Source organism: Hypomesus nipponensis, chromosome 5 (assembly GCF_054491055.1).
Source record: "Hypomesus nipponensis isolate SF chromosome 5, ASM5449105v1, whole genome shotgun sequence".
Taxonomy (NCBI): domain Eukaryota; kingdom Metazoa; phylum Chordata; class Actinopteri; order Osmeriformes; family Osmeridae; genus Hypomesus; species Hypomesus nipponensis.
Window position 1 is genome coordinate 5,226,835 of NC_140365.1, and position 22,428 is coordinate 5,249,262.

Consider the following 22,428-nt stretch of genomic DNA (forward strand, 5'->3'; position numbering starts at 1 on the left):
GATGGATACAACATTGATAATTCCATTGAATTTCCAGCACTTTTCCTTCGGCTATCTTTATTACTGAGTTAAACAGTAAAATAACAACCTTTGTCTTATTTTCAGAAGTGAAATATATTTATATCATGTCTATATTATTTTGAAGAGGGTTAAAAACCCCCATCTTATTTTATTGGTCAAACAATTAAGGGGAATTGATAATATTCTATTATGCTTAACTGATTGAAACTTAACCAAACCACATTCAATATCTGAGATGATCAATGATTAATAACATGTTATGTTTACATGATTAAATAGTTTATTTGCTTGTCCATTGCTGTGTCAAAATGTGATAACGTGTATGTGCAAATAAGATAAGAAGTGCATTGGATTTGAATTATGATAGCGCAGGTTTTTTTTAACTTCACTGGACATGGAAGACCAAAACAACTATTTTGATAGCAAGTTGGTCAGCATTTTGGGTCCTCATAAATCAAATTGGTTTGTATTTGGGTGGGTATTTACTGTACAATTTGTGCTAGTCTCTGGACAAGCAGTGCTGAGGGCCTGTTCCAGACTAAAACGTCATGTTCTCTCTGCTCCAGGTAATAGGCCAACAGAGTTGCCATAGTAATGATTATGCCAACAGTCATAACTCATTGGATAGTTGGCTGTTCCAATTTTGACCTGCCTAAACACCGGTATAAATGTAACACTCAGTCACTCCTCCCACCAGCCCTCAAGCCTCCTCCACACCCCACCTGTCCATTCCTCAACACCCACCCCTCCGCCTCTTCACCCCTCTCCGCTCCGCCCCCCACTTCTTCAAACATTAATCTCGACCTTGATAGAAACAACTACACAAACCCACCCTTGAATTAGATACATGAGAACTGAATAAAGTACATGTTTTTGAGAAGAGAGATTTCACTTATGTTTAAATAGGTTATGTACAAAATACAGTAAAAACTGATTAAGGTGCGGATGTGGATTGGTTTGATTTCAACCAGTTTATGTGTTACCACAGGCCCCAGCACACAGACCGTGACCGGCCACCACTGGAGACCATTGGTGTCTCCTCAGAATGCATGTGAAACTAACCTTGAACTGAACATTTCATATGTGCAAACTCCGCTTTCCCTTAAAAAGTCAGTTACATACTTTTGTACACAAACACCCATGTCCACACTAATTCATTGTATCTGTGAGCACCACCCCCCCCCCCCCACACACTGCTGCTCCACACATGGTTACCAATCAACCACACAACAAGGCCTGCCTTAGCCATTCATTACCCTGCAACACCAATAAAAAAAGGAGAGAGCCTGCCTGCGCTACTATGAACCTAACACTAAACCATAAAACCTTTTTCATATGAGAGATTCACACCCATTTCTCTGTCTCGCTATCGCTCTCTCAAACACCCACACTTTTACACACTCAAACACACACCGGCTACAAATGAGGACGATGCCCAGGACACACCTGATTGGCCTACTGCAGCGTCTGATGTCATCCCTTGTAGGTGGGCATGACGACTTTGCAATAGAAAGCATAAAGATAAGAGTGAAAAGGATATCTTCAAGTGAGCACGAACACACAGGGAGCCCGACAACACTGTCAAGCGAAGTGCTACACTGTACAAGAAGAGAAGGGAAAGAGAAAGATGTGAGGAGGGGCGTGCGGGCAAGCAACTGACAGAGAACAGGTTCGAGTGAGAGAAGGAAGGACGCTTATCCGGAGTGGGAAGCCGAAAAAGGACAGGAAAGGATCATCGAGGAGACCAAAGAACAACTAGGAAGAGGTGCTGCTGACCCAGAGGCCGAGAGAAGAGAAGTAGCAGGCCATCCCGAGAGCCGTTCGTGAGAGTGTGCCATGGCGTCGTTCGCTCTGGAGCTGGTCGGTGTCCTCTTGTCAGTGCTGGGCTGGGTGCTGAGCGTGGTCAGCTGCGCTCTGCCAATGTGGCGGGTCTCCGCTTTCATAGGGGCCAACATTGTCACCGCTCAGGTCTACTGGGAGGGTCTGTGGATGAGTTGCGTGGTCCAGAGTACGGGCCAGATGCAGTGTAAGATCTACGACTCCATGTTGGCCTTGCCCCAGGACCTGCAGGCAGCCAGAGCTCTCTCGGTGGTCTCCATCATTGTGGGGGTGTTGGCTCTCTTGGTTGCCATGGTGGCGGCCAAGTGCACCAACTGTATTGAGGAGGAAAGTGTGAAAGCCAGGGTGATGTTGGCGTCCGGCGTTGCCTTCATTCTGGCCGCTCTGTCTCAACTGGTCCCTGTGTCCTGGTCTGCCCATACCATCATCAGCGAGTTCTACAGCCCCATCATTCACTCGTCGCAGAAAATGGAGATCGGCGCCGCATTGTATTTGGGGTGGGCAGCAGCCGCATTGCTACTGGTCGGGGGGTCCATCCTCTGTTGCAGTTGTCCTCCCCAGGAGAATAAACCCACCAGATACACCATACCCCCCCAGAGTCGGATGGCATATTCCGGAGTTGCCAGGTCAGTGGCCCCCAGCTCATACAACAGGAGAGACTATGTGTGAGAAGGTCTCCCATTGGACAGGATAGGGATATGCAGATGGACCAAGCAGAGATCACAGTACGCATTTGGGCTGAACTAAGAATAGAAAGGCAGGTTTCTACCCCCAATGACGAGAGGAATAGGACAGGATGCTAACCAAAAACTCTGAATCAGGTTTACTCTCATTCACAGTCTGTTTAACTGCCCTTTTAAATGAGAAACATATTTTCTCTCATGCTTTGTGAAATATGTTTGGTGCCATATACATGAATATATGAGCAGTCCTGTGTGACACCTATGCTATACTTTTAATTTAAATTTAGTTGATAAATTGGATGCATCTTAAACTGAGGCCTTTTATGGTGCTGTATATATGGTGTATCATTTAGTTTAGTTTGTGCATCATTCTTATGCAGCTACTTGACACACTCTGACGCAATTCACCTTGTAAAAAAAGACAACGTATTATTGTGACTAAAGTGTTCTCAATGTCTGCTTTTTTTTTTTTTACAATGGATAACACTAATTGCTTTGATGTATTTTGGTGCATCATTGTAAGGTCAGACTGTCGGTGAAGCATCCCAAGAATATGAGGGGCAAAGTGCATCTGACCAGAACTGTTTGGTTTGGGAGTATCAGTTTGTTGTAGATAACAAATCAGTTTTACTACCAGGTGTTGCAAACGTTTTATTTCAAAGTTTGAACTGTATTGACATTGCTTTGATGACGTTTTCTTTTCACTATATTGTCATTGTATAATACTGCATATACCTGATTTCCAGAGTTTTAGATGATGTATGCAACTTAAAAAAATGTACCATTGATGGATTAAAACAGTGTCTGATCAGTGTTTATAATAAACATTTAGTAAAATACACGTGTAATTGTCGCGTAATTAATTCATGTTGTTTTCCCCAAAAAAGTCAATTCTGCTTACACTAGCTTGTTTTACAGTATATATTCAGTAAATATACAGTATATCTGCAGTGTATATACAGTATATATACAGTGTATTGAAAAATACTATCTTATGAAATTTTACTTTCTAGAGGGAGAAAAATATCCTTCAAATTGACACTGACAAACAACGGCTTGGAAAGAAAACACATTAAGTAAACCTGGTTTAGCACACAGTGGCCTAGTAGCTATCAACATCAGAGGCTGGTAAAATCAGCTGAATTACAGCATAATTATGAAAAATGGTTTGCCCATTGAATACTGTTGTAGTTAACTAGTGGAATTGTTTTCTTCTATTTTCATGACATAAATAGGGTTAGGGTTCCTGAGGAACTCAAACAACTGAAGTAAAAAAGCAGAACAGCTGAAAAGAATGGAAGGAAAACACGGATTTTAATGCATCAATTCAAAAAAAATTGCATACAGAGCTGCACCGTTTCGGTGGTGGGTAGATTTCCAGTTGGTATTACGTCAGAGGATTATTTCTGTGAACAAAAAAAAGACAGGAAAAGTTGTTATTCTTATTGAGTAGAAAGTTCTGGGTTCATTTGAGATCAGGGCCAGCTGGTCAGAGCAGCCCGATGACAGATTGGCTGGTATGGATGCTGATAACATCTTCCTCATTTGAAATTTCAAGCAGCTCCTCTGTGGTTGGGCAGGTGCCAAGTCTCTGTATGGTCTTCATCTCAGGAGGAGAAGGTTTCAAAGACGTCATTAATTTGTCCCTGTTAGGAAACTCTCTGAAAACTCTTTGGAGTACAATTGTATTAGTACCCTTACTGATAAAGCAGTACCCTTAAGTGTGGATCTGAACTGCAAAAACAATATTTTAATTTGTTTGTCAAGTTACAGTTTTAAGGGCCATCTCACAGTTATTATGGATATTCATAACCTAAGGGGCTTGTGTAGGTGCACATTTTAACAGGTAGGATGCGACCGAAACTGAGCTGATTGAATAGTCTGTGTGCTAAAGGAGTCAGAGCGACATGTGAGCTCTGGTCATATTTGCACTGGGAGCAGTTATTCAGGTTTTCCCTTCACCAATCCCTTGTTAAAGGTCCTGATTACCAGGAAGCATAGGTCCAAACAAACTTCATTACGACCACAAGAGAATGGGTCTCGGTGTAAGGTTCATGGATGTGTGTCCTTGAAACTTATAACAGTTTGTGTGTGTGTGTGTGTGACAGGTAGTCACAGACCCAACTATGTAGAAAGGGCTACAAACTGTTGACCATATCACAGTGGCCTGCTCTTAAAGCTTCTGTTTGTCTCTTGTTTCTTGCTAGGGGCATGCAAGAAGGAGGGGGCATGGGGGCTGTCTGGTTTACAGCCTCTGGGAGAAAACAAAGCCTCTCCATCCCCACCATTGTTTGCCGGGGGGTGGGAGTGTGCTAAGGGGCCACCTTGGACTTAGCAGGTGGTGTCAGAAACTGAACACAGGTGTGTGTGTATATTATGGGAATTGCTGTACATCAGGTTACGTCAAGGCTGCAGTTCCTATACTAAACATATTAGTGTCCAGTTGTAGACCCTTGCCTGCTCAGCCCAGTCTCCCTCTGTTCCTGGTTGAAATCATCATAGCGTCATGTCATCAGTGAAACTCAACCTCCCTCCTCCTCTCCTCTCTTTCCCTTTCACCCCATCCCCCTACTTCACTTAACCCTGTAAGCCACTGTGGGCAGGTGTTGTTTTGTGAAGATCCACAAGATACCTGTTCTGACATCATCATCTGGGAACTCCTCCCTCACCTCCCACGGCAATAAAGGATCTTTGTTTCCGTGGCAGCATCACCGAGCAACACCACTCCCTACTTAGACATCGGGAAGAAGGAAACAATACTAGACCTCAGGGTGATACAAAGGAGCTGGTACAAAATCCTATCTAAATTCACATTTCAGTTTATTAAGAGCTGGTGAAGGAAACACAACCAGCCACACAGGATGTCGATGGGCTTGGAGATTGTGGGCATCGCCCTGGGAGTCATAGGATTCATCATTGCCATCGTGGTCTGTGCCCTGCCTATGTGGAGGGTCACAGCCTTCATTGGATCCAACATCATCACCGCCCAAGTGATCTGGGAAGGCCTGTGGATGAACTGTGTGACTCAGAGTACAGGCCAGATGCAGTGTAAGATCTACGACTCCATGCTGGCCTTGCCCCAGGACCTGCAGGCAGCCAGAGCCATGACTGTCGTCTCCATCATCCTCGGGGTTCTTGGGGTCCTCATCTCCATAGTTGGGGCCAAGTGTACCAACTGCATCGAAGACGAGGCCTCCAAAGCTAAAGTGATGATCATCTCTGGGATTTTCTTCATCCTGGCCGGGATCCTGATCCTCATTCCTGTTTCCTGGTCCGCCAGCTCTGTCATCCGTGACTTCTACAACCCCCTCTTGATTGACGGCCAGAGAAGGGAGCTGGGGGCGTCTCTCTACATCGGCTGGGGGTCCGCCGCCCTGCTCCTGATCGGGGGGGCCCTGCTGTGCACCTCCTGCCCTCCCAGTGAGAAGAGGTACAAGCCCCCACGGATGGGCTACTCTGCCCCCCGCACCGTGAGCGGGGGAGCGGTGGGATACGACAGAAAGGACTACGTCTGAAGGAAAGGCAGCTTCACCCCCACCAGCCTGATGTTGGGAAGGAAAGAAGATGCGGAGAAGATGGAAACAAAGGCATTTCTATACTGCACATGCATTTGCTGTCTGAGAAGACAGGGCTGAAAGGTCCAGACTAGACTCCGATATGAAGGGATGAGTATTGGGTTAATTGCTTGGCTTTTCCTCGGGAGTGCATGCATGTTCATTGTCAATGTTGTAGTGTCAAATGCTATACATTTGTTTTAGTAGAAGCTGTAATGCAAAGGCTTCTTGTATAATCATAAGGATTGCACTCTAATTCATCTCTATTGTGAAAAACAGGAGAAAAAAGAGAAAAACTTTTGTTGCTTTAGTTAAAAGCCTTCAACCTTTAGTTTTATGTACATATGAGAAGAAACTATTATTACCCCAAAGTTGTATTAAGTCATGACATATGTTTGAGCTTATTCTGTGTCGTTAGTAGCTTTTGGCAGGATGATACGATGTTTCACAAATGTTTTCAGTTAAAACTCTGCTGTCTTGCTGATAATGGTAAGGAAGCACTACTTTGTATTTTTTTTTACATGGATTTGGTTATGTGATTGTGTGCGTGTACATGTGTGTGTATTGTGTGTGTACCTGCACCCATTTGTGTACTTTGCATGTATTTGGTTGTATGTATTTGGTTAGGATAGATTCTGCAGGGACAGAAACTGAAGATGATAAGCCTCAGGTCATGACATTGTAGATGCCTCTTCCTCTTTGCAGTTTCACTCTTCTACTTAGGAACTGGCTGCAGTATGTGCTGTGTGAAGCACTGAATGTGTTTTTATGGTGATGGTATTATTTTACTTTCTTTTGTTTTTACTTTAAAATGCAAATGGGCTGTACTGTCTGTGAAGCACATTTTCCTGTTTTTTTGTAATACATTTTTCTGTAAATTGTGTTGGGCTTTTGTGCACCATAAGTTGTGAATAGATGACTACTGCCATTGTATAGTAGTCTGTTACTACAGTAATTTGAGTAATTCAGGGGGTAGTCCAGACTTCTCACAAACAATGGAACCAAAGGAATTGTTTGGTAATGAGGAGTGGTAGTTACAATAGTACCTCACAGGTGCATTTGAATATGTATGGTTGTCTTTGTATGATGTGCGTGTCTTTGTAGGATGTGTGTGTCTTTGGAAGGTGTGTGTATCTGTGTGTGGATTTGTGTGTGTGTGTGTGGTGTATTTCTAATGTACGTGTATGTGGGCATGTGTGTGTCATTGTATTTTATGTTACACATTCACACTTTTAATGTACAAAAAAGCAAAATGAACACTTTTGACTATTTATTGGATTACTACCATTTCAATTTCTCTCCTTTACAATACATTTGTTATGGTTTGTTATACAATAGTTCACAATTCAGTTGTCTTTATTTCAAGCCAGATCACAATAAAGATTTAAAGGTCAACGCTTTTTTTTGTTAGTGTGAAGTGTTTTCTGATGATATGGAGTGGTTGGGGTGTGGGTTGTTCTGAGAGAGCATATTTAGATCTGGCTTGGATTTGCAGTCAAGACAACAAAAACTAGTAACATTCAAAACAAAGTACAGTATTGGCAGTTCAACGTCTACATGACAGTGAATATGGAGGAGTTACATACAAACACTACAACATAGAAGCTTAGTTTGGAAGGAATACAAGAATGCACATGATTGACTGCATAATCTGATAACAGGACATAAAAGAATATGTACACACCTGCAGGTCATGCACACATTTCCTCAGAAATATTCTGTAGAAGTGATACCGCTTCAGAGTATCTCCTTTGTGTACTGATGAGTCATTTTGTTTAAACTTCCCTATGTAAAGCAGAGCATGAGGAAAGAATGTTTACTGTACATAGAAAGCACATTGACATTATGTTTTAGTAATTTAGCAGACGCTCTTATCCAGAGCGACTTACAGTAAGTACAGGGACATTCTCCCCGAGGCAAGTAGGGTGAAGTGCCTTGCCCAAGGACACAAAGTCATTTTACACGGCCAGGAATCGGACCGGTAACTTTCTGATTAATAGCCCGATTCTCTAACCGCTCAGCCATCTGACCCCAAAGTACTACACAGATGAAGTAACATACTGGTGTACGGTGCACAAGATGTTTTTGTCCCTCATAGGATTCTCTGGGGTTGTGATTGTGGCGTCATTGACTTACTTAACCACATGGGTTCAGATAGTGGTTGTTTCCGAAACTGGCATTCCCACAAATCCATGTCCATGTAAATTCAATATTGGTAAAGTTGGCTCAGGGAACATGTTCTATTGCCTCATGTTCATCCGGAAATACCTCAGAGAGGAACCATATCTTCCAATTACACTCCTTCACTTTAATTCTACACACACACAAACTGGCCTCAAGCTTGCTCTTAATATAATATATGAATTTCCTGTATTCATGAATGTCAGTTGCCATGGGTTGCAATGGAACACACACGGTCACCATGGGAGCCCTGTTCCAGGAACTGCCACACCTTTATCTTACACCTGAGGGGGTCATAGAGGCTCTCCTCCCTCTATGGGAGAAAGGGATAAGAAACGGAAACTGTGACATCACCCACTTTATGTTTTTCATTGTTTTCTGTATACTTATTAATCACCACAGCATTAAATCCCGGAAAACTGAATTTGAAAGCAGATGGACAACTTATCTTTGCCATAAGTTAAACAAATAAATATATATATATGTATATATTTTTTTATATATAAATATAAAATAAATGTAAAGAAAAATACATTTTCTCACAAGTTTCCTTTGGCTGGCCTGACAGATTTCACAATAAGAAGGTGCTCAATAGTAGGCAAAGTCCAACAAGCCACTGATATGGACACTAGTCTAATAATCCAAATGACCCGCATTCACCTAAGGCCACCAGAGAATTGTTTACTTCTACGATTGCGTGGTTGTGAGATGCCAACACCTCAGGTGCCTTACAATTGTAAACGTGTCAGATATGAGATCACAATCTGGAATTTATAAAAGCAAGGTGGCTTATCTTAGGTAACATCTTCTCATAGTGGTCGTGATGAAGAGAAGCCTCACTGTTCAACTAAAGATCTTCAGATAGAGGTCTCATCAGACACACTCCTGGCAGTCATACATAGTCATTACTGTACTAACAGGGATGTAGTAGCTTACAAAAACAGATAAGTACACAAACACATACCCGTAAAGTGGTATGTACTTCTGGACTGAACTTGTAGATAACGTTTAACGATCTCAGGAGAGATACTGTCTGACCCTAAACTAAACCATACAGAAGAGTTATTCAAACCAACTAATGTGTTTGTTTGCATACTACTGCACATTATTAGTACGTAGGGTGAGCAACAATTTCTCCACCAGTCAGCATGGTTCCAAGGTTTTTTTTAAACGTTTTTAATCCATCCAGAAAGAGACCAGATAAAACTCTTACAGGTTATTCTAAGGTCTCAAGAGTACACAACAAGGAAGGACTGGCAGGGCCGGCCCAAGCCTTTATAGGGCCTTAAGCAGAATTAATTTGTGGGCCCCTCTAAGGAGCTTTTTATCAAAAATAAAAATAAATTACATTAAACTGTAATTTAATGTGCTCTTGTAATGTGCCCCCGTGGCCCTTTGGTAGCCATGGGGGCCCTAAGCAGCCGTTTAGTTTGCTTATGCCCTGAGGACTGGCATTGAAAGCAAGTCTGCAGTGTTGAATATTCACACTGACACACTGATTTTCCATGGACATGAGAACTGTCCTCTTCCTATCCCACCACCCTGTAATCACTTCCTTATCAGGTTGTTCCAAGAGATTTGAGCTTTTTATGACTAAATGACACATTGATTTGTAAACAGACATAAATGAGCACTGTTGAGAAAGACAAAACCATTCATTGGACATGTTTTAGTTTGGTTTTACCCAAATAAATGACCAACTAAAATTACATTTCACAAACTTCAATTTGTGTTAGAAATACTAGTGACTAGCCTCATTGACTAAAGTGAGAAATTTGATCATTTATAAAGTGATCAAGTCTAATTTTTTGTCATTCTCTCACACACACTCTCCCAGTCTCAATCTCTCTCTTTCCTATCCTTATTACTAGGACTCTACCCCACACATTGATTCTAGGCACTTACAATCAGGTTTAAACAAATGATGTGCCTCTCTCCTATAATAAATATTTCTTTGCAAAACAACATAGAGATCTTCAAATACATTGTTCAATAGTCTAAGGTCAGTCAATGGTATTGTACACAGTACACAACAGAGTTAGAAGATTATTTTCTTCAAATACTTTTCTTTTTGATCGCTGACATCGCTTACCACTTTTTGATGAACATGTGGGATTTGGTATTTGGCTCCACCTAGTGATTTGAGCAGACTGCTCTTGAAACTATTTTTAAGTTGGAACAAGGAGGAAGTAACGACTATGGCTTCATGACGCAAAGTAGGATGGCTGCTTGTTGTAAAGAACCCCTAGTGATGTTGATGTATTTTGTACATTCTGCACATTTGTTAAAGATGATACAATTCCCAGCATTCAACTTAGTATTTTTTCGTTTTTTTGTAGTTACGACATGTCTTTTATGTTATGACATTTGATTAATTTGCTGCTTTTTTGTGGCAATGTTTAGAGATTCATTCATGTAAGGGTTCGTTAGGTTTAAACGTAAGCTGCAGCCAAAAGTGTATTGAAATATGTTTAAACTCTTCATTTTTTGTCTCTCCTGCTATTGTTGTAAACGTATGAAAGCATTAATAATAATAATAATAATAATAATCATCATCATCATCATCATCATAATAACAATTTAAGTCTAAATACGTTTGTGTGCTTATGTGTGAAAGAGACTTTCGACAACATTAATGTTTATCTTGTCATGATCTTGTCACAGAAAATTGCACTACACAAATAGATAAAACCATTTACAATGGACAATTTACACAGTATCTGAGAAGATCAATTCCAGGAAATCTGAAAGCAGACTCGTTTTTATGATACACAGGGGGATAATATTGAAACCTGGCAACCTGGTTTCATTAGCTGCACAAGCTCGCTCTCCTCCACTGTGAAAGCGGCTAGCTAGAATATACTGCAGCGGAATTTGAAACATATGTTGTCAATCAATCAATTTATCTATCACGACCTGTCATGAGTGTTTTGTGTCGCATAATTCAGAGAGGACTTCTCAACGGACGGACATCATGTCGGTTTGTAACGGGACAGCGAGACATCTTTGGTGGCGTGCCTCTGATGTCTCGTTCAGTTGCTTCCAACTGGTAAGCTAGCAAGCACACTAGCTAACGCTGCTAGATTATATAGATGGCTAATGCCCTCTACATGCTCACGCTAATAGCTCAGCAACGCAGCTAGCTATCCAGACGAGCCAATGATGACAATAACAGCAACTATATTTAGCTAGATATAGGAAAGTAGCACAATTTTGATGTGATGTTAATTACTTTTGGTGTCTTTCTAGTACTGCAAGATAAACAGCGTGTTGAACTTGATTGGCTGACTAGCTAGCGTGCTAGCCAAAATCAGTTAGCCAGTCAAATATATCAATCAGTGCAATCAGATACTTGTCATATTGTGTGCTGTCATTGCCTAGGACTACTGCCCTATGTGAGAACCTTGCAGTACTTATGATGATAAGTAATTTCTTTTCCAGCCCTGTCAACCTGACCTATGACGTGTTTGACGGGAAAGGAGAGAACACACCTCTTGTGTTCCTACACGGTCTGTTTGGCAGCAAATCTAACTTCCACTCAATTGCCAAATCCCTTGTGCAACGGACAGGCAGGAAGGTAACGCTGATTGGTGGGAGACTGTCTTAGAGGATCTATCAAGACCTTAAGTCATAGGAGTAGCTCCAAGTGATAACTTTACGATTTCTCCATGTCACATGGTCTCCTCCCTCTCCCCCCCCATCCCTAGTGTTCTAACTGTCCTTTGTCCAGTTAGGTGCTGACGGTGGATGCCCGTAACCATGGTACCAGCACGCACAACCCAGAGTTGACCTACGAGGCAATGACTAGTGACCTGAAACACCTGCTTGCCCAGCTGCACATTGGGAAGTGTGTCCTAATTGGACACAGCATGGGAGGCAAGGTAGCCATGACGACCGCTCTGTCGCAGGTGAATACCCCCAGTGATAAATGGCATTCCTGATGTTACATTCATCACATTAATGGATGACTTTGATTAGAGTGTTTTTTTTTGTGTGTGTTTTTTTTATTTTTATCCGTCAGCTAAGCACCTTCTTTATCTCTCACTTATTCTAACTCACCCCCCTTCCTCTGTCCTCCCAATCTTTTTCCTTTCCGGTCCCCTTCCTTGTCTCTGTCCAGCCAAGTTTAGTGGAGAGGTTGGTGGTGGTGGACATCAGCCCAGCTCAGACCACCACACGCACCAACTTCCGCTCCTACATTCAAGCCATGAAAGATGTGAAGATCTCCAGTGACATCCCTCGCTCCACTGCTAGACGTATGGCTGAGGACCAGCTACGCAAACTGGTCAAGGTCAGATCTACCATGCGGTTGTTCTCCCTTCCCCTTAACCTTCGAGGGCTCACAGGTCTAAAAGAGAGTTTGGCACTGTGTGGGGTGCACCTCTACGCATCTGAGTTCTGTAGATTTTCATAATCCCTCTACATACTTTTTCCAGACCCAGCGCAAAAGGTCAAAGTACACATGTAGCAGTGATGTCATATTAACAGACTGGATTTACTGTGTTCTGAATGCTTCACAGGAGCACTCAGTGCGTCAGTTCTTGTTGACCAATCTAGTGGAGCAGAATGGTCACTATGCATGGAGGGTCAACTTGGATGCCATCTCGGCGCACCTTGATGACATCATGAGCTTTCCGGACTTTCCTAACACCTACGAGGGTCCCACTCTTTTTTTGGGTGGAGCCAGCTCTGCTTACATCAGGTAAACCTCCCAGACAACTGCTGGTATTAACTATCAAATAAATGTTGGTTGATCTCATGAAATGGTTGTCACGGACACTATGTGCTTTGTCGTACATCTTATCACTTATCAATTGTATTTATCTTTCACTATCCCCTGTGCTATCACCCTACCATCCACCCCCTTCCCAGCTCCGATGACTATCCAGAGATCCAGAGGTTGTTCCCTTGTGCAGATATACAGTACATCCCTGATGCCAGCCACTGGATCCATGCTGACAAACCTCTAGACTTCATCAGTTCCATCATATCCTTCCTGCAGTCCTAGCTCCTATTACGGAACCCCACAGCTACGCTCAACCACAGCAAACAGACAGTCAGGGGGTTTGGCATCACCAACAAGAGACAGAGAGTGCTAAATGCTAATCCAGGACCAACCTCACCCTGTCAGTGCAGTCAGTCCTACCTGCATTCTTATTAATACTCTCAAGGATACAGTGTACAAATGTCTGTTAATGCACTTACTAATTGCATTTTAGTTAGATAGGTACATAGTTTAGGTAGATAGATTAGGTAGATTTTGGTATTTATATGGATTGAATAGATGGTCAGAAACATTTTACGTAGATAGGTTGATAGATGCCTAGAGTTGCAGTTTTAGGATAAGGGAAATATTTTGGGCTATTTACTAATCCAAAGAGCCTCCCATTGTTGCACAATAGCGTACTGTATCTCAAATCAATTCATATCAGCACAGAAGAATGGCTTTTGGTCAATTCTGATGTAGGTAGTCTTGGTCCAGCTGTTCTGTCTGAGCTCCTTTCAGGTATGAGTTATAAGGGATATTGGCAGTAGATGGGAACAAGAACATTCCTAAACCATACTACCGGATAATAGCACAGTGCTTAGGGAGGAGTCAGATGGGTATCAAGTAAGCAGCACTGGGTTTGCGATGGAAAGATTCAGCAACGCAAGCATCTCTCCAGACACCATTGTTCATAGAGTAACCAATTTATTTTATTATGATGTTGTTTGGAAGCACTTTTAGTCTTCGGTCTGGAATTCATCACAGTATCGTTGTCAACTACTTAAAAAAAAAAAAAAAAAAGATTGCCCTCAACTTTGTGTTTTCGCAGATGTGCTTGCACTTTTACAATGTGATGTCAACAAGATGGCTAGCTAACTTTTTCTGCAAACACAAATTAAGGCTAAGTTTACAGATACTGTATTCAGTAGATGTCTTAAACATCCCAGGTTACGATAATCAATACTCTGGCTATACTGTACACTACACTTTAATCTCAAGCAGCCATTGTAGTTGTAACTGTATAGTCTTTGTTGTTTGCAATCTAATCTGTGTTTTAGTGCGACATTATTTTTTAATACTTTAGAATCGGAGCTAACTCTTAATATAACATAAAAAGTTATATACTTTATGAATATTCATCAAATGATGTGCTGCAAAAAACATATAATGTATCTAATAATATTTTTTAATGTTGTCTGTTTTCATCTCCTGTGTTCCTCTGTGAAATGTGTGGGAAAAGTACAGTTGGAAAAGTGATACTGCCATATGTCTGTTACTGAGTAAGCAGTGTATGTTGTAAATGTGTGTGCCTCTTTCTCGTCTTGAGCTCTTTTATCTTCTAAGCGTTTCGATAACAGTTTACTCTTAATAGCCAGCAGCATTGAGAATGGCAACTATGTTGCCAGTTGTGTATATTATATTACAGAGATGCTACTCTACAAGGGTTTTGGTGTATGTGTGTGCTAGACTTGTATTGATCATTTTATAGCACTGTCTTTTGAAATCAGCGATCTACTATGGATGTCAGAAAACCCCTATATCAGATAACCCCTATTTATAATGAAATGGGTAGATTAAGTAGCTACGCAGCCTCCTGCCCATCATAACTACTGACCTCCAATCAGTTTCATCGTATTGCACATGTGGTTAGGAAGGTCAAAAATAGCTTTAGAAACAGGTCCCAGATCAGTATTGTTATTGCCTTGATGTTGGAAAAGAATGTGAGGTGGGGAAACAACTGGTGATTGTATGAAGATTTTATTTGTGTTGAAATTTACAAACGCTAAACTCAGAAGTGTGTACCGTTTTCCCTCTGTGAGCATGCCTTTTCTTCTTTGGTTTGATTAATGCACAGCTCCAAAACATTGATTTAGTGATGGAGTAAATTGGCTCTTAAAACCTTGCAACAGGTAACAACTTTTTGTTTGGAAAATGGCAAACACAAACTTGACAATGTTATTTAGTTGTGTGAAATGCATATATTATATGTGTGAATAATTGAGATATACAGTATATGGAAATTGTATAGAATGTATAACTGATGTATAATAAACATTTTAAAATGAACTTGTCTTGACCTTAAAATAAACTCATCTTTTCACTGAAGATGGCCCTTAGCCCCAAAGTGCAGGCCAACCAAATAGCCTACTCCAGTGGTTCCCAGCCCTGGTCCTCAGGGAACACCTGTCCTGCATGTTTTAGATGTTTCCCTGCTCCAACACACCTGACTCAAATGAATGGTCATAAGCAGGCTTCTGCAGAGCTAGATAACGACCCATTCATTTGAATGAAACAGCCATGACCACATCTCACATGACCACAAAGTAACTTTTAAGGTCATTTGGAATTGAACCCAGGCTGTTGTGCTACTGCCCCAGCATGTCTGAAACAGCATGTACACTAACCCAGTGAGTTAACAGGGGAGCTTTGCTTGCTTCTGGTTTTCTGACAGCCCAACTCTGCAGGTTGTTACAACTAGATAGTTCAATGGCAAATGTAAATGTTGAGTGGAGATTGGTATGATCCCTGATAGCTCAGTGGTTTGGGACGTGGGCTACTATGGGAGGGGTCTTGTGTTCAAATCTGGCTGAAGAATCTTCTTACAGCTCAATTTTTGCTCTTGGACTTGTAAATAAAACTCGACTTATAAATAAAACTGATAATAGGTACATTTATTTTTAGACTCTTGGTTGAGCCTTTACTGGTTGGACAGTTGGGTACCTAGAAAGACAGTTGGGAGAGGGGATTTGGACAGTTGGGGGGTGCGCTGCGGTTACAGGGATCTGGGCCCACGGATGTTTGGCACTACACTCTGTGCTGGTTTTGAACCCAAGTTGTTTTGGTGTAGGCCCTTGTTCTCAACCCACTACACCACAGGGTAGTCTTCTCTCTTGAATTGTTGAAGACTGAATCGCGATTCATATGTGAATTGATTTTTCCCCTACCCCTAGTACTTATTGCTGAATGAAAAAATATTAGGTTACTAATGTGATTGCTTTATCTGTTAATTGCTTTTTCAATGACAGAATTCATTTAAATAACAATATTGTTTCAGAATTTCTTTGATTTGAATATTTTTGGGGTAATGCATCGTGTAGGTCTTCAATTTCAGTCTTTATGGTCTTAAATGTCTTAAAAAGGTCTTAAATTTGACTTACTTAAACCTGCAGGAACCCTGTTTCTTATAAATGCACGTCATGTATTATCTCAGTCCAGCGCTACATTATGGAATCCTTCATTCTCTCTGCTGCTGCCTTTGGAATGCTGAGACTCCTGTCTGTCACTCTGGTCGCAAGGACGATCATTCTTCCCCCGACTCCAGATTTTTTTCCATTTGGTCGTGGGTGCTGGGGAGGGGGTGGGCACGGGGACAGGTTTAGGGGAGCGGGTATGGACAGGGGTTGAAGGGGTAGGGTTGGAGGAGAAAACCATGCGGGTTGTTGGAGGTGGGTTGGAGACAGAGATACTGGCTGGTCTCTGGATGGGCTGTTTGTTGGTCCTTCTCAGTAGCCCTGAACGAGAGGGCTTCTTCTGGCATTCCTCTGCCTGTTGCTGGCTCTGGAGATGGTGGTGGAGGATTATCTGGACATCCTCCTAAAACACAGACAACACAAACTGTCAGTAACCAAACATGGTTAAAACATGGCACTAATACAAGTATGGGTTCGTTTGAGTCAGTTTTGAGGATGATGTTATAATGATGAAACAAAGACAAATCTACCCAACAAAGTGGACAGTATTATTATTCACTAGGTTCACATAGCCCATTGCCAGATGGCCACTCCGACCTCCAGGGTTTTAAGCTACTATTGTTCTGCCTCAGTGCACAGTACACTACTTTTGTCAGTCAATTAAAACACAGATGTGATTGTGTGAGAGTGTTTCGGAAAATAGTTGCAGATACTACTTATGTTTTTTCTTTACTCCACATTCTCACACCTGCTGAGACCCACATGTTTATGATCCTTTCACTAATAAAACATATGGTCAAACCTTTTTTTGATAGTCTTAGTTTTCCTCTGACATTGATTCTTTCTCATTGGACATCCTCACAACAAGTACCTTCCAGGCTTCTAGTTCCAGGGACATCTCCAGTCTTTTCTGTACTTCCTCCAAGAGATGGTTGTTAAGTGACATCATCTCTGTCTTACTGCGCAGAAGTTCTGCCTCCATGGCCTTCTTCCTGTTCATCAAAATCACAATCACAGATTATTTGTTTTCTGTTACAAGAGAACCTGCCACCGTTTGTGTATGTGTGTGTTGACTCACTTTTCCATGGCTTCATCTCTGTCCCTTAGAGCCTGCTGGAATACAGAGCTGTCTTCAACACCTTTGCCCTTCCGTGACCCACTTTTGGAATCCTGAGAAAATAATGGTTGCAAGGGTTCTGATGGTGTTCATTTCAACAAGTCGAAGGAATATTTTCATCTCAATCGCTAAGTGTGGTGCAGGGTACAGAAGAAGAACTCTGAACTTTTCTTAAGGTTTATGGGTTACTGAGTGCATGTGTATCGCTTACTCCTCACCTGTGCGGTGTGGTTGATTGCTAACTTGCGTGCTACATTCTGTAACTTGATCAGTGCAGAGTCAAGGCGGTTCTCCTGATCCAAGGGTTCTACTGGCATGTACTCAGTTTCTGTTAGAGGAAGCAGCAACCTCAGAACAGACAGAATCTCCTCAGTGACCTATAGACACAGACAGAACATTTTAAAATGATGGAATGAAAACTTCCATGGATTGTTTAGTTTTTTTTTGTGTGTCTGTGTGTGTGCGTGTTACCTTTTCTTTGTGTTGGCCCCACCGAGGTCCATCTTTGTTCTCCTGTAGTTTGTCTACCTGAGCCTTCAGTCTCAGGCTGCGTCTACGAGACAACTCCACCTCCCGACGCACCTCCTTCAACTACACCCACACACAACTATTCAAACCAGTGCATCAAACAACATTCCACTTGAACAAAGTATAAAACACACGTCCTGCTACACAAGATTCCTGAAATAATCAGTGTAAACATCTAGACAGCACTGACTCAGCTAATATAAATCCCATTGTCTCTTAACATTCATACCCGAAGGCACAGACAGCCAAGTTTCACTGACAAAGAAAGACGTATAAACACTATATTTTCGATCACAGATCAAGACCATTTAGTAGATTAAGCACACATAGTTTAAGCACACATGCATGTTCTGCATTAGATAAATATGTAAACCCAAACCCAACAAAGAATACTGGTTTGTTCAGGGAGCAAACATGCGCTTCCCTTGGCAGTTTGTCATCCTTATGAAAAACCAACTCTTCTCTTACTGTGTCTGAGACGGGTCCAAGAGTCCTCCGTCGGGTAAGAGGTCTGCCACTGCTGATCAGGTCCGGTAAGGCTCTCTCTATGTAGCTCATATGGGACAAGCTCTCCCCTTCCCTGTCAGCCTCTCCTGGATCACAACCATCTCCCTCCCTGACTGTCATTATACCGTCTGGACCCTCTGCCTCCATGGCACCGAGCAGACCGACATGACAATCTCCCTCCATGGTCAGTGTGGGGACACAGCAGTCAGTGACTGTGGTTGAATCATTTGATTCCAGGCACTCTATTTTCGGACAGGGCCGACAGTCACTGGCCACAGTTAATGATTCAGCACAGACGTCCTGAGGAGTTGATTCATCTGAGTCCACTTCCTCTTTCTCTTCTTCTTCTTCCTCTTGCTCAGGGTTGTCTTCTTCTTGTGTCACCGTTAGGCTTTCATTGACCTGTGGCTCAAGATGCATCGTAGGTCTTGTGGTTGGACTGCCTCTGATCGAGACAGATGTGTGAGGTTGGTCCTCCAGTGGGTAGCAGAGTCGCTCCATAGCGGTGAGCTGTGGTCTCAGCCTCTGGTTAAGGACTGAAAAAGATACAGACTCTTCCATGGCCTCAAAGGTTCTCTAGCTCCCACTTGACACACACTAACAAGACACACAGGAGAGGACTGAGTACTTTCAGTGAAAACATATGTGGGAGTGAAAGAAAAAGGGGGAAGGTAGAAAACAGGGAGGGATTGCAAAGCAATAGAATGTCTCCCAACTTGTTTTTCCTGATCTTAAAGAGACTCGCGACTCTGGACTCACGTCTGGTGATGTCACAGCGTGATGTCATGGGGGCTGAACCTAAAACACTTTTGTTCCTCATTTTTAACTATCGCTACGGAGACAGCGGAGCCTGGATACAGATGCGTAAACATGTCAGAGCTTGAGGGCAGTTGTGAGGGAGGTAAACCTTTGATCCCTTAACACAAGTGAAAGATTATGCAGGTGTGACGTCTGCCACCTGTCTGAACTCCAATCCTCTAATCCCATTGGCCCCTCTCTATCTGGGTGAATCCACACAGTGCAATGCTTAGAAGCAATCCAGTCATGACAGAGTCAACAGTAGAACAAGGTCAGAGACAGAGCTCCACTCCCTCTCTTTCATCCCCACTTATCACAGGAGGTTCATTCACTCTCTGCCCAAAAACAAACAAAACCAGCTCAAAACCACTCATCCCCAAATACAATAGCTCTGTTGCATGTCTGAAGTACTTGTGTATGGAGGTAGGGAGGGGTGTAATGCTATATTGTACAGACAAAAAAAGTTGTACAGCAAAAAAACAAGAGCATATTTTATTATTCTTTATGTCACAGTAATAGAAAATGTGTATTTATTTTTTTACCTCAGGTCTCCACAGGAGAAAGGTTTACATCCCTCCCTGCATCCATCACCGTGAACGCCAAAACTGCAGTTGTTTTCTACATGTATATTTTAATCAATTTGACATCCTTATTATCCATGTTAAATCCTGTCCTATCAAAGCTCTGTTTTCATCTTCTTCTTTTTGCCTGGTTTCTGGTCCTGGCTGGCAGCACACCTGAAGCCCAGATTATCAGAGGCTGAATCTGGGGTGTTCCCCATCCTGGATGAAACACAACCATCATGTTGCCGTGAGCAACATCCCACTTCAGGGCAGATCCAAAGTAGATATTCAATTAAAAAACAACCAGCACCAAGGAATCCAAATAGGGTCCAATCATGCACAGTACCTGGTGGTGATTCGAGCTTTGTGATTGGCTGATCCATCTGAAGTATCAATCCAGGAAGCGCCTCGGAGGACATACATTGGTCGAGCTCCAGGAAAGGGCGTGGCTGTCCACTCCCATGCATTTCCCATCATGTCATACAACCCTTGAAGAAGACACACACTTAGAACCAAAACCTCCAGCGGAACTACACACATCACAGTCAAACATGTATGTAGCTAAATCTAACAGAGCTACCTTTAACTATCAATACAATCATCTATGCTTTTTGACTTTTAAAGATAGCTCTGCATGCGTTAATAGGACATTGTGCAGGAGGTTGATAGGTGCATTGTTACCATAGCTGTTCTGAGGTGGGAATGCAGTGACTGGAGACAGACCATGGTACCCATCCTCTGCCTTGTCTCCATCAGGGAACAGCCCCTAATATACAGTACACATCAGGTGACCTTACTATATAAAATTAGGCTGATTCCAGGTCAGGTGACACAGAATACATAGAAAATGTGATGAGGGATGTAGACATTCCATTATTCTTGTTCATTTAAGGAGGGTGATTATTATTAATCTGACCTGCCATAAATTGGTCCGGTTGGGCTGGAACTTGTTTCCCCATGGATATGTCCGTCCTTGTAGAAGAGGATGGAAGAAGGTTTTTTAAAAATGACGGATCAGTCACAAACCCTCTCCCAACAGCTTGACATGACGTTGAATCACCACAGAATCATCATCAATCCGCCTCACCTTGCAGGCCCCCGCGTGCAGCCCATTCCCACTCCTCTTCTGTTGGAAGTCTCTTCCCTTTCCAGTGGCAGAAGGCCAGTGCATCATTCCAGCTTATCTGAACCACTGGGGAGTCCAGATGGTCCCGGATCCCAGAACCAGGCCCTGCAGGCTGGGCAAGGAGCAACAGTCAGTGGACAGAGCCAGCTTGAGGTGATGGGGCAGAGCCATATGACCGTACAATAGGGCTTACGGCTTGACTTGAATCATCATTCGTCAAGTGATCAAGTGATTTATGTATCATGTGCGCAGTGTGACACACACATTGTAGTCCAAGTTCATAAAGTTCAAAAGTAAATCGGCGGAGAAGCCGAGATGCCGCCGTCTTGACTTTACCTGTCTCCAAAACACTCGCTCCACTGGCAGCCACCAAGGTGCAGACTGGGATGTGGGAAGAGTTTTTAAAAACGAATTAATTCAGTTTGAGGAAAAGCTTTGAGGCAAATAAAAGATTGAGATGTTTTGGACGTGCAACGTCTATGTTATGTTAACACACCTCAATTTTTTCAGTAACCTTACTCTTCAGCTCGTCTGACACAAAGTCCTGAAACACAAAACTCCAGCCAAAGGTCTCAGCTTCTGTTTTGTACTTCTGTGCCCTGACAAACTCTCTGTTGATAGATATTGAAAGACAAATTATGCTATACGTCTTGTTGCCCCCAATGAGGCATCATACAAAATCATTCGCATGCTGTTCTGTTTATCTGACCTGAAGTCAGCGTTTGTTACAGGGTATTTATCTATGCTGAAAGTTCCGACAACGACTTCTTTCGTTGGCGACTCTCCATCTCTGCCGTCGGCTGCGTTCGTACCCATGGTCATTTTACCTCCTGGAATGTGGACCCCTTCATCACCTGCATGAAGAGTTCGAATCACTGATTGGACGAATTTTGCAACTCCTGACTTGCAAGCTAATGACGTTTGTATGACAGATAATATGCTAATGACAGATAGTATGTCCAGGGTGTATATTAACGTATCCTCACCTGCTATACAATACGTTGTGGCGGACAGCCACATTAATGCGACTGTGACATCCATTGGGTACAAATACGTGTTCGGGTGGTGTGCATTCGGCACAAAACTTGCTAAATATTTTGTCGACTTTTCTATATAGCTGGCACAGAACGTTCTTACAACATTGACCTTTTTGACTAGCGTTCTGACTAGCGGTTTCAGACTGTAGGCTATACAAGGTTTCATTGAGGGACAGGAAGTTGCGGTCCGACTGAAAACTGTTCCGTGGAAATGCGACTATACAACGCCTAGTTCCTTTTCGTTCCATCTTTCCCAAATCTGATCATTCAAGCACTCACATTAGATGAATATATCA

At 42.5% G+C, this 22,428-nt stretch overlaps 5 protein-coding genes across 5 annotated transcripts; 3 read left to right on the plus strand and 2 right to left on the minus strand.

The window, feature by feature from the left end:
• Positions 1 to 1,564: 1,564 nt before the first annotated feature.
• Positions 1,565 to 3,341, plus strand: LOC146288036 (claudin-4-like). The gene has a single exon (XM_084697515.1). The coding sequence runs from the start codon at positions 1,858 to 1,860 to the stop codon at positions 2,527 to 2,529; it is 672 nt and encodes a 223-aa protein (XP_084553641.1). The 5' UTR covers positions 1,565 to 1,857; the 3' UTR covers positions 2,530 to 3,341.
• A 1,946-nt stretch (positions 3,342 to 5,287) lies between these two features.
• On the plus strand, positions 5,288 to 7,485 carry LOC146288037 (claudin-3-like). Its single transcript, XM_084697517.1, has one exon. The coding sequence runs from the start codon at positions 5,405 to 5,407 to the stop codon at positions 6,056 to 6,058; it is 654 nt and encodes a 217-aa protein (XP_084553643.1). The 5' UTR covers positions 5,288 to 5,404; the 3' UTR covers positions 6,059 to 7,485.
• A 3,598-nt stretch (positions 7,486 to 11,083) lies between these two features.
• On the plus strand, positions 11,084 to 14,875 carry abhd11 (abhydrolase domain containing 11). The gene is made up of 6 exons (XM_084698668.1): positions 11,084 to 11,327; positions 11,720 to 11,855; positions 12,013 to 12,186; positions 12,399 to 12,569; positions 12,799 to 12,980; positions 13,151 to 14,875. The coding sequence occupies exons 1-6, from the start codon at positions 11,200 to 11,202 to the stop codon at positions 13,284 to 13,286; spliced, it is 927 nt and encodes a 308-aa protein (XP_084554794.1). The 5' UTR covers positions 11,084 to 11,199; the 3' UTR covers positions 13,287 to 14,875.
• Positions 14,876 to 15,007: 132 nt separating this feature from the next.
• On the minus strand, positions 15,008 to 19,216 carry bicdl2l (bicaudal-D-related protein 2-like). Its single transcript, XM_084698667.1, has 6 exons — positions 18,570 to 19,216; positions 18,045 to 18,164; positions 17,792 to 17,950; positions 17,535 to 17,626; positions 17,328 to 17,448; positions 15,008 to 16,859 (listed from the first exon to the last, which is right to left on the minus strand). Exons 1-6 carry the CDS (start codon positions 19,167 to 19,169, stop codon positions 16,473 to 16,475), a joined length of 1,479 nt encoding a protein of 492 aa, XP_084554793.1. The 5' UTR covers positions 19,170 to 19,216; the 3' UTR covers positions 15,008 to 16,472.
• A 666-nt stretch (positions 19,217 to 19,882) lies between these two features.
• On the minus strand, positions 19,883 to 22,419 carry sumf2 (sulfatase modifying factor 2). The gene is made up of 9 exons (XM_084698444.1): positions 22,082 to 22,419; positions 21,805 to 21,949; positions 21,592 to 21,706; positions 21,432 to 21,476; positions 21,057 to 21,207; positions 20,886 to 20,941; positions 20,651 to 20,735; positions 20,316 to 20,457; positions 19,883 to 20,188 (listed from the first exon to the last, which is right to left on the minus strand). Exons 1-9 carry the CDS (start codon positions 22,296 to 22,298, stop codon positions 20,083 to 20,085), a joined length of 1,062 nt encoding a protein of 353 aa, XP_084554570.1. The 5' UTR covers positions 22,299 to 22,419; the 3' UTR covers positions 19,883 to 20,082.
• Positions 22,420 to 22,428: the final 9 nt, after the last annotated feature.